Below are 14,880 nucleotides of genomic sequence, written 5' to 3' on the forward strand. Positions count from 1 at the left end.
CCAGCCACTGGCGTAGACATGACCGGCATGGTTTGGCTTATTGCTGATTGTGAAGGAGTTCGGGATACTCCATTTCCAGAACTATGTGCATGATTACCATTCTGGTCAGCCGCTGTTTTAATGCATTGATAAGTTTATCAACTAATATAAAAGGGATTTGGGATGCTAACTTAAAAATGCAACCCTACCATCATACGAGCCTTGAGCACCAGATGTCTTCGGTTGAGAATCCTGTATAACATTAAAAAAATCTAGACAATAAATAGCTGACAGTTTTCAATTAGCTAGCTTTACAATAGATGCATCTATGTTAGAAACTGCTCATAACATAGTTCAACTTGATATACTCTTCGGTTGAGAATCCTGTATAACATTAAAAAAATCTAGACAATAAATAGCTGACAGTTTTCAATTAGCTAGCTTTACAATAGATGCATCTATGTTAGAAACTGCTCATAACATAGTTCAACTTGATATACATAAAAGAATATTTATTGTGGATGAGTAATCAAGTTGGAGAACAAGAACAAAGCCTTTTCCTCAAATAGTCAAATACTTTCGGTCAGCTAAGTGAAGAAGTTGGAGAAGAAAGGAAAAGCACTAATTATATAAACATATAGACTCTACAACTGGATTAAAATGACTGATAGCTATGTATTAAGGTTATCCAACATATATATGATTTTGCGCATAGATGCTTTATTCCATCATCTCTATTGTCACAAAACCCGTTTTGGATTTAATTTCTGGATGCGTACAGACATGAAATATTGCAAGAAATTGAATACTTCTCGCTAACAAGTTCTGTAATTTTAGAAAACACAAATCTACGAGCAAAACAATCAAGTATAATGGATCTTACGTTTTGTGAATTCACATCACTTCCATCGCTCGAACCTTCACTTCCACTTTCGCCGCTGCAAAAGCCACATTTGCCTTAATGATAGGATCAGCAAAACTTGCTGGAGTACGATTACCCAGAGGAAATGGTTAATAAAATCAAAATTCTTGTGCATGCATCGGACCATACCTCTGAGAGAAGCCTCCATTAGCCGAGGGCCCCGATGTTTTACCAGGATCATTGTTGATCCTGCCTGTGATCATATTCAAACTGCCTAAACTTCCTTTTGAGCCTTTGAGGGGGCTTTTTTCCTTGCCTTCTGGGGTTTTTCCATCCACTTCCATGCCACCTGGTGCTGCACCCTATGGATTAATATACATGTCGTATGTTCATTTCATGCATGAATCTGCTGTCATACATAACCACTGATAAAGTTAGGGAACTCACAGAGGCCTCAGCATTGTTATTTGGAGAAGGCATAACATAAGGACTAAATGGGTGAGAACCCTGTATGAATATTGATAGACAGAAGCAAATTGTTAGTGACTTTCTAAACTTAAACAACTACAAAAACAAATATTCTTGAGCACAGGATGTCATATTTTCTTCGGTTGAAAAATATACCGGCGGAATAGATGGATGAGCATATACTCCATGAGGATACATGACAAATGGAGGCGGTGGTGCTCCATATGGAGGCATCATAGGCTGCAAAGAAAAGGAATATCCGTGAGCGACAATGAAAATCGCTGCAATCTTCAATTGATGCCACACTCGATTTTGTGCTTAAATCACGCCTACTTCTGTATTTTGTTTCGCATCCACGAAGGTGATTAACCAGTCATCTCAATGTCAAACATGCACATGTAGAAATACCCAGATGGAAAGATAAAGTCCTAAAATCATAACCACAATGCCCTAGTATAGAGGATAAGAACATCCTAAAACCAGTTGCTTTAGGCATTAAGAAATAAAAACCATCAACATCAAGCCCTTCAACATATTTATTTACCATTTCTGTTCTAAGTATAGCTACGACAAAATGAAGGTAGTTATGGCTGGATGTTCATGTCTTAGTTATATTGCCACTTCGACTTCAGCAAAGACGAAGAAACCAGTGAAGTCATCGAACCAACTGCCATCTCAGAAACTGTTCCAAGAAACAAACCGAACCACCACTGCTCTAAAAATCTACCCCCTCTCCAAATTATCAATTAGCTCGTTCCAAACTAAAAGTTGCTAGGGTAAACTCTCAGTGTCCAGCATAAAGCATGACGAAAACACAAAAACCGATACAAATGAAGAGCACCTGAGGTCCCCACATGTAAGGATGAGCCGGGGAACCCGATGCCACGGGTGAAGGAAAGAACCCATGTGGCGGAATTGGCGAATATGCCTATATCCAAATCAATTCCACAATAATCATCAGCTTCCTCAACTAAAAATGAACTCTTCAAAACCTTAAAAGGGAGAGAAACCCTAAATTCATCTCAAAAGGCATGAATTACCTGAAAATTGGACCAATCAGGGTAAGGCGAGGCAGCTGCTGTTGAGCTAGTGGCCGGAGGTTGATCCTAAACAATCGGGAGAAGGCAAAGATCCAATCTTTTTCCCATCAAAAACTGAAATTGAACAGTCGACAAGAGCAAATACACTAACCTGGGCTGCGGTTGATGTTTTCGGTGCCTTTGTCGCCTCTTCAGCGTCGCTTTTTCCCATGAACAAACCCTAATTTTGACGACAGTTCAACACTTAAATCAAAACCCTAGAACCAACGAACCCAAAAACAGTGGGGGAAAAACGGACTTTTACCTAATCAGGACTCATCATAACATATGCATAAAAGAATATTTATTGTGGATGAGTAATCAAGTTGGAGAACAAGAACAAAGCCTTTTCCTCAAATAGTCAAATACTTTCGGTCAGCTAAGTGAAGAAGTTGGAGAAGAAAGGAAAAGCACTAATTATATAAACATATAGACTACAACTGGAAATTAAAATGACTGATAGCTATGTATTAAGGTTATCCAACATATATATGATTTTGCGCATAGATGCTTTATTCCATCATCTGTATTGTCACAAAACCCGTTTTGGATTTAATTTCTGGATGCGTACAGACATGAAATATTGCAAGAAATTGAATACTTCTCGCTAACAAGTTCTGTAATTTTAGAAAACACAAATCTACGAGCAAAACAATCAAGTATAATGGATCTTACGTTTTGTGAATTCACATCACTTCCATCGCTCGAACCTTCACTTCCACTTTCGCCGCTGCAAAAGCCACATTTGCCTTAATGATAGGATCAGCAAAACTTGCTGGAGTACGATTACCCAGAGGAAATGGTTAATAAAATCAAAATTCTTGTGCATGCATCGGACCATACCTCTGAGAGAAGCCTCCATTAGCCGAGGGCCCCGATGTTTTACCAGGATCATTGTTGATCCTGCCTGTGATCATATTCAAACTGCCTAAACTTCCTTTTGAGCCTTTGAGGGGGCTTTTTTCCTTGCCTTCTGGGGTTTTTCCATCCACTTCCATGCCACCTGGTGCTGCACCCTATGGATTAATATACATGTCGTATGTTCATTTCATGCATGAATCTGCTGTCATACATAACCACTGATAAAGTTAGGGAACTCACAGAGGCCTCAGCATTGTTATTTGGAGAAGGCATAACATAAGGACTAAATGGGTGAGAACCCTGTATGAATATTGATAGACAGAAGCAAATTGTTAGTGACTTTCTAAACTTAAACAACTACAAAAACAAATATTCTTGAGCACAGGATGTCATATTTTCTTCGGTTGAAAAATATACCGGCGGAATAGATGGATGAGCATATACTCCATGAGGATACATGACAAATGGAGGCGGTGGTGCTCCATATGGAGGCATCATAGGCTGCAAAGAAAAGGAATATCCGTGAGCGACAATGAAAATCGCTGCAATCTTCAATTGATGCCACACTCGATTTTGTGCTTAAATCACGCCTACTTCTGTATTTTGTTTCGCATCCACGAAGGTGATTAACCAGTCATCTCAATGTCAAACATGCACATGTAGAAATACCCAGATGGAAAGATAAAGTCCTAAAATCATAACCACAATGCCCTAGTATAGAGGATAAGAACATCCTAAAACCAGTTGCTTTAGGCATTAAGAAATAAAAACCATCAACATCAAGCCCTTCAACATATTTATTTACCATTTCTGTTCTAAGTATAGCTACGACAAAATGAAGGTAGTTATGGCTGGATGTTCATGTCTTAGTTATATTGCCACTTCGACTTCAGCAAAGACGAAGAAACCAGTGAAGTCATCGAACCAACTGCCATCTCAGAAACTGTTCCAAGAAACAAACCGAACCACCACTGCTCTAAAAATCTACCCCCTCTCCAAATTATCAATTAGCTCGTTCCAAACTAAAAGTTGCTAGGGTAAACTCTCAGTGTCCAGCATAAAGCATGACGAAAACACAAAAACCGATACAAATGAAGAGCACCTGAGGTCCCCACATGTAAGGATGAGCCGGGGAACCCGATGCCACGGGTGAAGGAAAGAACCCATGTGGCGGAATTGGCGAATATGCCTATATCCAAATCAATTCCACAATAATCATCAGCTTCCTCAACTAAAAATGAACTCTTCAAAACCTTAAAAGGGAGAGAAACCCTAAATTCATCTCAAAAGGCATGAATTACCTGAAAATTGGACCAATCAGGGTAAGGCGAGGCAGCTGCTGTTGAGCTAGTGGCCGGAGGTTGATCCTAAACAATCGGGAGAAGGCAAAGATCCAATCTTTTTCCCATCAAAAACTGAAATTGAACAGTCGACAAGAGCAAATACACTAACCTGGGCTGCGGTTGATGTTTTCGGTGCCTTTGTCGCCTCTTCAGCGTCGCTTTTTCCCATGAACAAACCCTAATTTTGACGACAGTTCAACACTTAAATCAAAACCCTAGAACCAACGAACCCAAAAACAGTGGGGGAAAAACGGACTTTTACCTAACTGAAACCGGTATTAACCTCTGAATCGATCAGTTGAAAGAGAGCGAATTCAGTGGGTGTAAGGGATCGGTGACGCCCACAATTGAAAAGTCATCGAGCTTTTTCGCGACGGAACCCTAGCTCGAAAGCGAAATCAGAAATAGCGGAGGGGCAAAATGGGAAAATACGGGTTTATTTTGGCGACGAAGCGAAAAGAAGGAGGTCCTTTTCCGCGAAATACGAGAAAAATGGAAGGGGGAACAATAGAGGCTTTTAATTGGAGCCAGGAGTCAACTAAATCCGGGTGGTTATCAAAATTTTATTGCAATATTTGGTGTTTTCCGTTATAACCCGAGTTTCCAAACTTTGCGTTCTTGTAATAAGAGCATCTCCAACGGCTTCCCTATTTTATTGGTATATTTACTTTTGGAGAATTTTGGGATTTTTTTTTTTGTCCAACAGATTCTCCATCCCATTCCCCAAAATAGGGATGGAGGAGGAAAAAAGGGACTGAAGGCAAGTCCATATCCTGAGAAACGAGACAGGCGAAAGTGCAATCCTCAACATATAAATGGACGTGTCCGAAAACTGATAATACCTAATTAATACTGCATTTTTCAAACGTGGAACCGAGAAGTTCACGCTATCGTCGTTGACATCCTAGACGAACTCATCGAGAAGAGACCCTCGTCGACGTTTTCCTACCGATAGTAACGTGGTTCTACCCAAGGAAGTTCATGATCAGAAGGTAGAGAACCAGAGGACAAAAATCAGCAAAAGCTCGGTCCGGTGACAAGTCCTGCAGCGAGAGGGTGGATTTGTTGATGCAAGGAAGTGCAGCGCACAGGCAATATATGATGCTATATGGATAAGTTGATTTAGTAATTACCTTGAATTCCTTGTTGTCTTTCTTATAAAAGCACATGCAGCAAGTGGAAGGGCATCATATGAAATGAGGGGATTGTTTTCTCATCAAAAAAAAAAAAAAAAAATTTACCTGCAAGAACTGCAGTCCCAACACAGGAAAGTAAAAGAGTTGAATGGGTAAAATCCAACTGTGCCCGTGTATAGGAAAAAAAAACTAGCAACAACTGCTATGGCCAGTTTGGAGGGAGAAAAAGTTGCAAACTTAAAAAAAAAAGAGATTAAACAATAAAGAAATTTTACCTCAGCAAATTAAATCTTTTTACATCCAAACCGAAAAACCGTCTACATCAAGTTTCCATACATGGCAAAATTATGCAGCTTTCGCAGTAAATGCTTTTCAACCAAACACTGAATTTGCATTAGAGATACATTTCCTATAATATAACTGCAGACATCCAAACAACGGTTAATTTCTTGCAACAAATGTCGCATGCAATGTTTGCTATAGAAACATTTGTTGCGATTTATTGATGCTGCGAACCAAACAACCCCTTAGAAACGACTACAATCCTGCTCGGGATTTTTAAAACAATCAATTGTTGAGCCCAAAGCCACCCGAGAAATTAAAGAAGATTGGAGTGGCTAATATTCATGGCTTGGTGAATAATTGACTAAAAACATTTAGCTACAGCAGCTCGTAGTGATTAAAAGACAGGGAACAAATGGAAATGCTAACACTCAAACAAACACCAAAGGACATTACTGCCCCTTTTGCTACAACGTTGGATTACAAGATTCCTAAATGAAAGGCGACATAAAGTCTGTACTCGGTAGTGAGCAGAAAGTTACTTGTTAAACAATAATTTCTTACAGTATGATCAGCATATTCACTCGATTTGTTTTATTTTATTTTATTTTTTTCCTCCTCCTTTTCTTCTTGGATTTCAGTGGGTTAAGTATAATGACGATCAGTTTAGTATGTACGTGGCATTTGATTGTTTGAGCCACTTGTTTTGACAGATAAAGATTTATTAGAAGATGTCAACTTATTGAACTTCCTACTTTTTTGTGGATAACCCAAGAGGAGAAAAGATCAGTAACCAAGTATGTCGCCATCAAAAATGAGGTCAGAAAAAGATCAGGAGCACTCTACTTGAAAATTATCCACAGTGAATTTGACAAAATCATATATAGATCATTGGTTATATTAGTTCACACTCCAAATGGATGCCTAATCCCCTGCTAAAGACAATGACAAGAGGGACTCGACCAAAAAGTTGCTGTGTGACAATCCTAATTCTACTTTTAAAATAGAGCTGGGATGTTTCTAATAAAAAAAATCTAACAAATATTAGTAGTTAGAAACCTCAAAATTTTAGTATGGGAGTATCATAGACAAACATTTAGATGAAAATTTCCACGTTTGCATGATTGATGGTAATAACGTGCAGATTTTGAAAATTATATGGTATTTTATTGTATCAAGATGCAGCTTGTGGTATTTAACTGTCAAAATGATGAGAAACTTTATGGTGTTTTTTGTGCAATTTAGCCAAATAAGTTGCTTAGAAAAGCAGCTTATAGAAGCAACTTATATAAACTGCTGAAAATAGCTGTTTGATTATAAGAACTGCTGAAAATAGTTGTTTGATAATCAAATATCAAAAATTACTTTAAAAAATTAAAGGTGCTTGGCAGAATTGTGCTTAATGATCATTGTTAAAAGATAAAATGTATATATGGTATATAAACTGAAAAAATAAAAGTTGTTTCTAAAAACATTCTCAGATTACTTCTAAAAGCACTCTATTAATTAAGCGGAAGCAATTTCAATAACCATGCTAAAATTCCTTTCACCAAATACTATTAGAAATGACAGAAGCACCCTCTTTAAAAAAAAAACAAAACTGGCCATTACAATGGGCCCTTTTCACGTGGACTTTGCATTTGAGTTCCTCTTCACTGAAAGATAATCAGTGGACAATCTACTTCTTAATCACATGCATAATTCTTCAAAACGAATAACTAGGAATAAAACCGATGATGCATAGCTCTACAAGTGCATATAATGTTTGTTTTATCTGAAGACAAGGAAGTTTTCATTGCTTTCCTTCTCCATTGAACTCTTTCGCAAAACGGGAAAAATTAAAATAAAAAATAAAAATAAATAAGGTTAAAAGTCGTGACGGGTCGAAATTATGTCCATACAAGTTTCTAACGTCTATTTTGGGATTCAAACCAACTAGCGTGTACTTATTTGAAACAAAAATCTCAAAATTCACCTGCTCAATTATCAACAAGAAGCAAAATAAACAATCAAATGAAAGAACTTCGATTAAATTAAGATAGGTTTTTAACTCTTACAAAATTTGAAGAAACTCTCCTCTGAATAAACTTCTAACTGAACTGAAACACCAAAGCTCTCATATCCTGAGCTAAAATCAACATATTCAACAATCTTCAACGGCCATCTACAATAACAACCAACATAAATGTAACATATTAACATAAATGTAACAAATATTCTGCAATGTTTCTCTGTTCGAGTTAACCAACAGCCCTTTCAAGGGAAAGTAAAAGAGCCACCGATCTGATTCGTTTGCGACGGCGGGTTGATAGCGACCCAGAGTAAGGATATCGTGATCGCAATCAACCCTGACCAAACAAACACAATCGTCGGAGTCCTCCCTCTTCTCCCCATCAACCCTTTCGCAAATGGGTACAAATGCGCCAAAACCCAGAAGCTAAAGAACACACCGCCGAGCAACCTGCTCCACTGAGGCAGCACACTGTAAATAGTTCGACTGACCCCAACAGCAATCGCTATCAAATTCACCATCATGATGGTAATCGGTGGTAGCATCAGAGAAGTCCACTTCACAATGTAAAGGTCAGCAAACTCGTCGTCCACGTCATCACCTCCAGATTTCGAAGTAAGTGTGAAGGATATCTCGATGCCAGCAATGACTTTTAGAAGTCCTTGAAGTACTGCTGCGAGATGTGCGCTTGTGCCTCCGATGAGCCAGAACTGTTCGTTTCGCCACCACTCTTCGAGTTCGATTCCTGACCATTTGACCTCAAGCACAGCCAGCATGCAGAGGGTAACCGTGATGATTAAAAGGTAAGTTAGGAAAGTCACATTAAGATTCTTGACAATGAACTGGCCAGAGAATAGCGAGAGCGCCGGGAGAAAGCAGTAGACGATGAGAAAGATGGAGGTGAAAGGATAAATGCCCACGTTGAGATATGCGATCCTTTGAAGGATCTTCATCTTGGAGGAGGCAAAGAGGGCATTGTTTCTTGAGAAGAAAATCTCGACCGAGCCGGTTGCCCACCGGAGAACCTGGTGGAGTCGGTCAGTTAGATTGATCGGAGCAGTCCCACGAAAGGCGTCACGCTTTGTCACGCAATATATTGAACGCCACCCTCGGTTGTGCATGCGATATCCGGTAACAACATCCTCAGTAACCGAGCCATATATCCAACCAACACGCACGCCCCACTCGGTCTTGTCCTCGTACCTAGGGTGGAAACAAACCAAACAATTAACAAATAATTTGTTACTTGTATGTCTTACTATACGGTTATATTTGATTTGGTAGTTCATTTAAAGGCAAACAAGTAGTTTTAAGTATTTGGTTAAAGGGACTAGAATTTAACTAGATGATTTGTTCAATTATCAAATATTCATTTACAATTAATTTTATCTCTTATAATTTTGTACTATTACATGTACGATGTTATGTTTTTGTATTTGTTTATACTTCGTAATTCAAGCTCTACACTACTTTTGACAAACTTAAAGGGCTTTAGATCAGTTGTTAAACCAAATTTCATTAACAAAATAAAATTTTCTTTTAATTGAATGGTTGATAATCATGAACCTATTAATCATATAAACATTGAGAAATATTTAATTTCTTGAATATTTGAAAAGTATTTGTATTCGAATTTGAAGAAATTTAGAGAATATTTTAAACTAACACAAATACAAACACCTTAGTATTCGATTCAATTCGTTTCGAACCCTTACCAGCATGAAATGACGGAAATGGCCTCGGCGACGGTTGAAGCATCGAGGAGGTCCCGCGGGAGAGTTAGGGCACCAGGCGGGCGGCCATACTTGATGGCGGGATGGTCGGCAAGGGGACGGCCTTGGAACTCGGCGACGGGGATGGAATCGATAAGAAAGCTCGAGTTGCCGAACTTCTTGGGGAAGGTGGAGAGATTCATCTGCTCGTCTTCGTCGGAGTCATCACCCATGCGAAGGGCTCGGGTTTCTTCGACAGTGGAGGAGATGGATTTGTTTTTCTTGCGAGGAAAGCAGCAGGAACAACATCCGGGGGTGTGATCTTTGGAGCGAGGAGGGTCAAACCCGTACAGAGCGATGCGGCGGAAGAGGCAACCTGTACCTACATAGACTGGACCCTGCAAGATTGATGCACGAAATGAATGGTTTTATCTTGAAGAGATGTAGAATATCGCTGTAAGTCTTTTTGAGAGAAGTTTCAGAATTGAGAAACTGGGTAAAATTTTTTATGATTGAGCGTAAGCAATGCAAGCATTACGCTGATGAAGATGGTATGAATGTGCAAAAGTCTATAATAAGTAGTTTGATGAATCAGTAATAAGGTGTAAATATTTTGAAAATGTAATCACAGAGGAGGCAACAAGGAAATAATAATATATTACGGGAAAATTACTACATCTAATATTTCAGTTCAGACCCAAAAAAGAAAAGGGAAAAAAGAAACAGGAAGTAGCACCATCAAGAAGAAGTAATGAATATTTAAGGACAACTCAGATATTTGGCAGCAAATAACCAAATGTTGAATTATAAATTTAATAAAGTGAGATTTCCTCACATCTTTGGGGGGGGGCGGGGGGGGGAGGAACTCCAATACAGGAAGAATAGTGAGGGTATTGTTGTGGCTGTGCCCTCAAGGAATTGTGTTCAGGAATTTTCTGCAATATCTGTTTTGAAAATTTCTAAGTTTGGAATCAAATAAAATGCAGAACATTCTATTTGACATCCAAAAATATTCAAGGACATACATTCTGAATACACAATGAATAAATTCATAACTCCTTGATCAACTAAATACTAACCTGGAGGCCATCAAGAGCGCGCATGTTGACATCAAAAAACACAGTGTTCCTGTTGGCGTATCGATCAGAAGGATCAATACCTTCAAACCGCTGTGGGAACTGGATGTAGCAGAGGCGGTCCCCACCACGGTCCATCATGAAGCACATTCCCTCTCGAAGAGCCTGTGAGTTGTACACGTAGTGGTCACAGTCGAGATTAAGGATGAAGGGACCATTCGACATGATGGCAGAGGCTCGGACTAGGGCATTCATTGCACCAGCCTTCTTGTTATGATCGTAGCCAGGACGCTTCTCCCTAGAGACATAAACGAGCATGGGCAGCCGAATGTCGACTTCTGTGAAGTCTAGAGGATTGCCATCGTCGATGCTGCCGCCAAGGAGTGGTTCCTCACTTGGAGGCTTCAGCATTACCTGAACGAAATCAAATGTGTATCAATATTCACTTTTTTTGTTTTTTGTTTTTTTTCGTTCAAATCAAAGATCTAAACCTTAACCTGGTTATTCACTTGGATCAAAGTTTAAACTGATGCAATTAAGACTGTAAACAACTACTGGTGGCCTAGTAACCCGAATGGACTGGGTATTTATAGTTAAATGTATGAGGCTATAACCTAATAAAAGATTGGGTGATAATTTATATGAAAAGTACACATAACACTGGAGAAAAACATTTCAGACATACAACATATAAACTAATTAGGCAAGCGTGACACTTCTATTACATGAATCGCATAAGCTTAAAAAAAGCAATCATCATATTTTCAGACTGTAGATATAGACAATTGATGTACAGACAACCATATTGAACACATTTTAACTCTTTTGTATATAGTTTTAGTACTTTAGACATAACCAATCCTTTGCAGTTATCATGTGCCTATCAGGCATCTTGCACAGGAAATATTTATGCCTGTAGTTAAAGTACTCTAATTAGCCTCACCAGAAAACAATATCCATAAGTAATGTGTTGATGCAAACATAAGGACTCATCAAATCACATTTCAAATTTATTCCGAATCTCCCAAATTCTACATATTCAAAATATGAGATGGAGATTTGCCTGTATCATGTGGAGTCTTGAAGAGTAAAAGAATTTCAGGTAGTACGAGTTCATCCGGTAAGAATTAAAAGTTGAGATATACAGCCAAAAAAAAACCTGAATAATTCCTGCATGGTCACCACGGGTATGCTCCGATGAAGGATGAATCCAAGTCCCTGGCCAATGAGTCCCATCAGCCATCCAAGTTGCCTTCGAAATCTTAACCGGGTCCAGTGGTTCATCAGAAACCATCTCCCTCTGCCTCTTCATTGCCTTAATCTCCTCCCGAGCATGGTACGCATCAGAACGCCGCCTAATTGAATCCGGCAACCCATTGATCCTCACCTTGAATTCATCATACTCACGTTTCAACCTCCTCCTATCCTTCACAAAGTCAGACTTAACCTTATTCTTGTAAGGATCTCGTTTCAAATTGAAGTAGCTCTCCGGGTTTCTCGGCTCAATATTATGCTTCCGGCAAAAAGGGACCCAGAGGTTAGCAAAGCTCGCAGCCTCAGCCATGGCTTCAAATGTCAAAAGGGCACCACCGTCATCAGAGACATAGCAAGCTATCTTCTCAACGGGGTAATCCGTTGCTAGGATGGATAAAATTGTGTTGGCAGTTACAAGAGGGGGTTCTTTTTCAGGATCGGCAGTAGAGACAAAAACGTCGATCCCCGGGAGGTCAGATTTGCCCGTAGGATTGTTGATTGTGGGGGTTTCAAATTTTTCTTTTAAAACAGCGAGATCAGTGGAGCGGTTGATGGGACAAAGTTTCGGAAGTTGATCCAAGAGCCAAGAGAAGGCAAACCATAGCTCACAGACAATAGACATTCCCCAGAGCCATATGGCATCATCGTTTTGGTGTGTAATTCTCCAGGAGAGAAAAAGGCCAAGAGCAATGAGGCGGATTAGGACAAGGAGCCTACAAAAAAACACAACAGGTACTTTAAAAAAATCAACTGTAAGGGTGCATAATAAAAGTTCGTTGATATTTAATGAAATTATCTTCCATTTTCTGTGTGCAATTTAAAGGGTGTGAGAGTTAATAAATACAAAAACATGAAACAGAAACAAAATAGAATTCAGCTGAGATATGAAACAACATATGAGTAATGTTCAAAGAAATTACTAAATATGAGAAGATGAATAGGCAGTTGGATTTGTAACTTAGATCATGTTAAGAACAAGCTAAGAAGTAACAAAAAGGATTTAGACAATGAGTTTAGTCCATGTATATCAGATGATCAACTGAAGTATGAAAGCTCAATACGTGATTTGGCTGCCTACAAGTTGCTATTATGGTCAAAAGTGGTCTCATCATCATCATCATTATTAAGATAATGACAAGACTGACTCAAAATATCATACATCACAATCTTGACAGTTTATACATAGTACACTTAGACAAACTTAAACCAACCAAAAATACAGATTGATTTACAGAGATTTGTCCACGCTAGAAGAACTAGTTAATTCATAACTATCTTGAAGAGAAAAAAATTTCTAGTGAAACAATAAATGAATCTATCGCAATATCATTACCTATATGGACTCAAGATCGCCGCAGGAATCTTCAATTTTCTGGTGAGAGGCTTCCATGGCCCCCCCCCCCGCCATTGTCTCCCCCATTCTCTTGTGGCCAAATTGCATTCCCATACCCATAAGTCCCCTTCGTCTCAAACAACCACCTATTATGATCGAAATCTCCAGTCTGACTCCTGCTTAAAACCCTAGACTTCATCATTGACAGCCTCCTCTCCATCTTCGACACTCCCGGTGGCGGTGGAGGCAATGACAAGGCCGGTCTTCCCACACCAGCATTTGCCATCACTTCATCAACCTCAGTCACCTTATAAGCTTCCTTACACCCCGGGCACACCGCACCACCGGATTTTACCGCATCAGTAAAGCAGTCTGCACAAATCTTGTAATCACATTCACAAGGGAGAATGTCAACTCCCCGTTCATCGCTCATAACTTTGCCATCACAACCGGGGACTGCACATGAAGAACCTTTTGACCCGGCCATTTGAGGGTGCTGGTTATTGGTCTCAGTGACCTTATCCATCAAATGAGCTCTCGTGACGCTGTTGAATCCGCCGGTGAATAGGGAACTGGAAACATATTGTTCTTCAACCTTGGCAGAGATTGAAGGGTCCATTGTGACTGCTATAGGTTGGTTATCCGGGGTCGGGGGTATGTGAACATGATAGTTGAGGTATTCTTTGGAGAATGAGCCACTGCCGAGTTCACTGTCGAGGTCATCACGAGAGTAGCTGATGTATCGCCCTGAGCTAGTGCGGCGCGGCAGGTAATCGAGCTGATCTGCTGCCTCGAAGAGCAGGGTTTGAAGCCATGATCTTTCTTGATCTGAAAATTACATAGCAAAAGGTCTTTGGAGAAATTATCAAGCAAAAGTGACAGGTTTGGATACAAGAAGTTAGATCTATAAAGTGACGTAAAGGGCTGTACGAAATTTAAACTTTTAAACAGTGCACTAAAGAAGAATCAAAGAATCAAAGAAATGACACAATGAGAGAAAATTCAACTATTTGTTAAAAAGTTCCTCAAAACAAAGAGGGATTGTAGACAATGAGAGATCAGATACTGGATTCGGAGATAAACGGGCCGTAGCAAGATTCAATCTTTAGGATAACTACGCAAAAAGGACTCAGCAAAGTGGAGAAAAATATTCAGAATTAGGATCAGAACAATAACAATGTCAGGCTAAGCTGAATCTGAAGCAGAGAGCAAAATGGTAGTAACAAAATCCCATCTTTCTACCAAGCAAGCAAACATTATCAAAGCAAATACTTCAAAAGTACAGATTGCAAACCTTTAGGATTCGCCAAACAGAACTTTTTTAAGGAAAAAATAGAGGAAGTTAAGTCTTCATCAAATCAGGTCATCTCACCGCTGCTCCACTTGATCTGAAGGCAAGAAGGCGACAGCTTTTCTTTCTGTTTGATCCAGTCCAAACCCTAGAATCAAAAGGCCACAAATATTCCTCTTTTTTTAAGGGGAAA

General features: G+C 39.3%; 3 protein-coding genes across 3 annotated transcripts in view; all 3 read right to left on the reverse strand.

Annotated features, from left to right (window-relative positions):
* The window catches only part of LOC109822531 (bZIP transcription factor 68-like), a 10,781-nt gene extending 8,156 nt beyond the window's left edge, over nt 1-2,625 (reverse strand). Inside the window, 9 exon segments of the mRNA XM_020388748.1 lie at nt 1-112; nt 189-231; nt 863-917; nt 1,031-1,203; nt 1,289-1,348; nt 1,466-1,549; nt 2,151-2,237; nt 2,350-2,415; nt 2,501-2,625. The exon segment at nt 1-112 is cut by the window's left edge and continues 7 nt beyond it. Coding sequence (XP_020244337.1) covers nt 1-112; nt 189-231; nt 863-917; nt 1,031-1,203; nt 1,289-1,348; nt 1,466-1,549; nt 2,151-2,237; nt 2,350-2,415; nt 2,501-2,560 — 740 coding nt within the window. The 5' untranslated portion in view covers nt 2,561-2,625.
* On the reverse strand, nt 2,941-4,761 carry LOC109819443 (bZIP transcription factor 68-like). Its single transcript, XM_020385175.1, has 7 exons — nt 4,702-4,761; nt 4,551-4,616; nt 4,352-4,438; nt 3,667-3,750; nt 3,490-3,549; nt 3,232-3,404; nt 2,941-3,118 (listed from the first exon to the last, which is right to left on the reverse strand). Exons 1-7 carry the CDS (start codon nt 4,759-4,761, stop codon nt 2,941-2,943), a joined length of 708 nt encoding a protein of 235 aa, XP_020240764.1.
* Nucleotides 8,013-14,153, reverse strand: LOC109851180 (cellulose synthase-like protein D2). Its single transcript, XM_020421216.1, is given in 6 exon segments — nt 8,013-9,224; nt 9,737-10,131; nt 10,813-11,223; nt 11,969-12,776; nt 13,397-13,448; nt 13,451-14,153. Coding segments are annotated over 6 exon segments (3,189 nt in total). The 5' UTR covers nt 14,016-14,153; the 3' UTR covers nt 8,013-8,266.

Source organism: Asparagus officinalis, chromosome 8 (genome assembly GCF_001876935.1).
Source record: "Asparagus officinalis chromosome 8, Aspof.V1, whole genome shotgun sequence".
NCBI lineage: Eukaryota > Viridiplantae > Streptophyta > Magnoliopsida > Asparagales > Asparagaceae > Asparagus > Asparagus officinalis.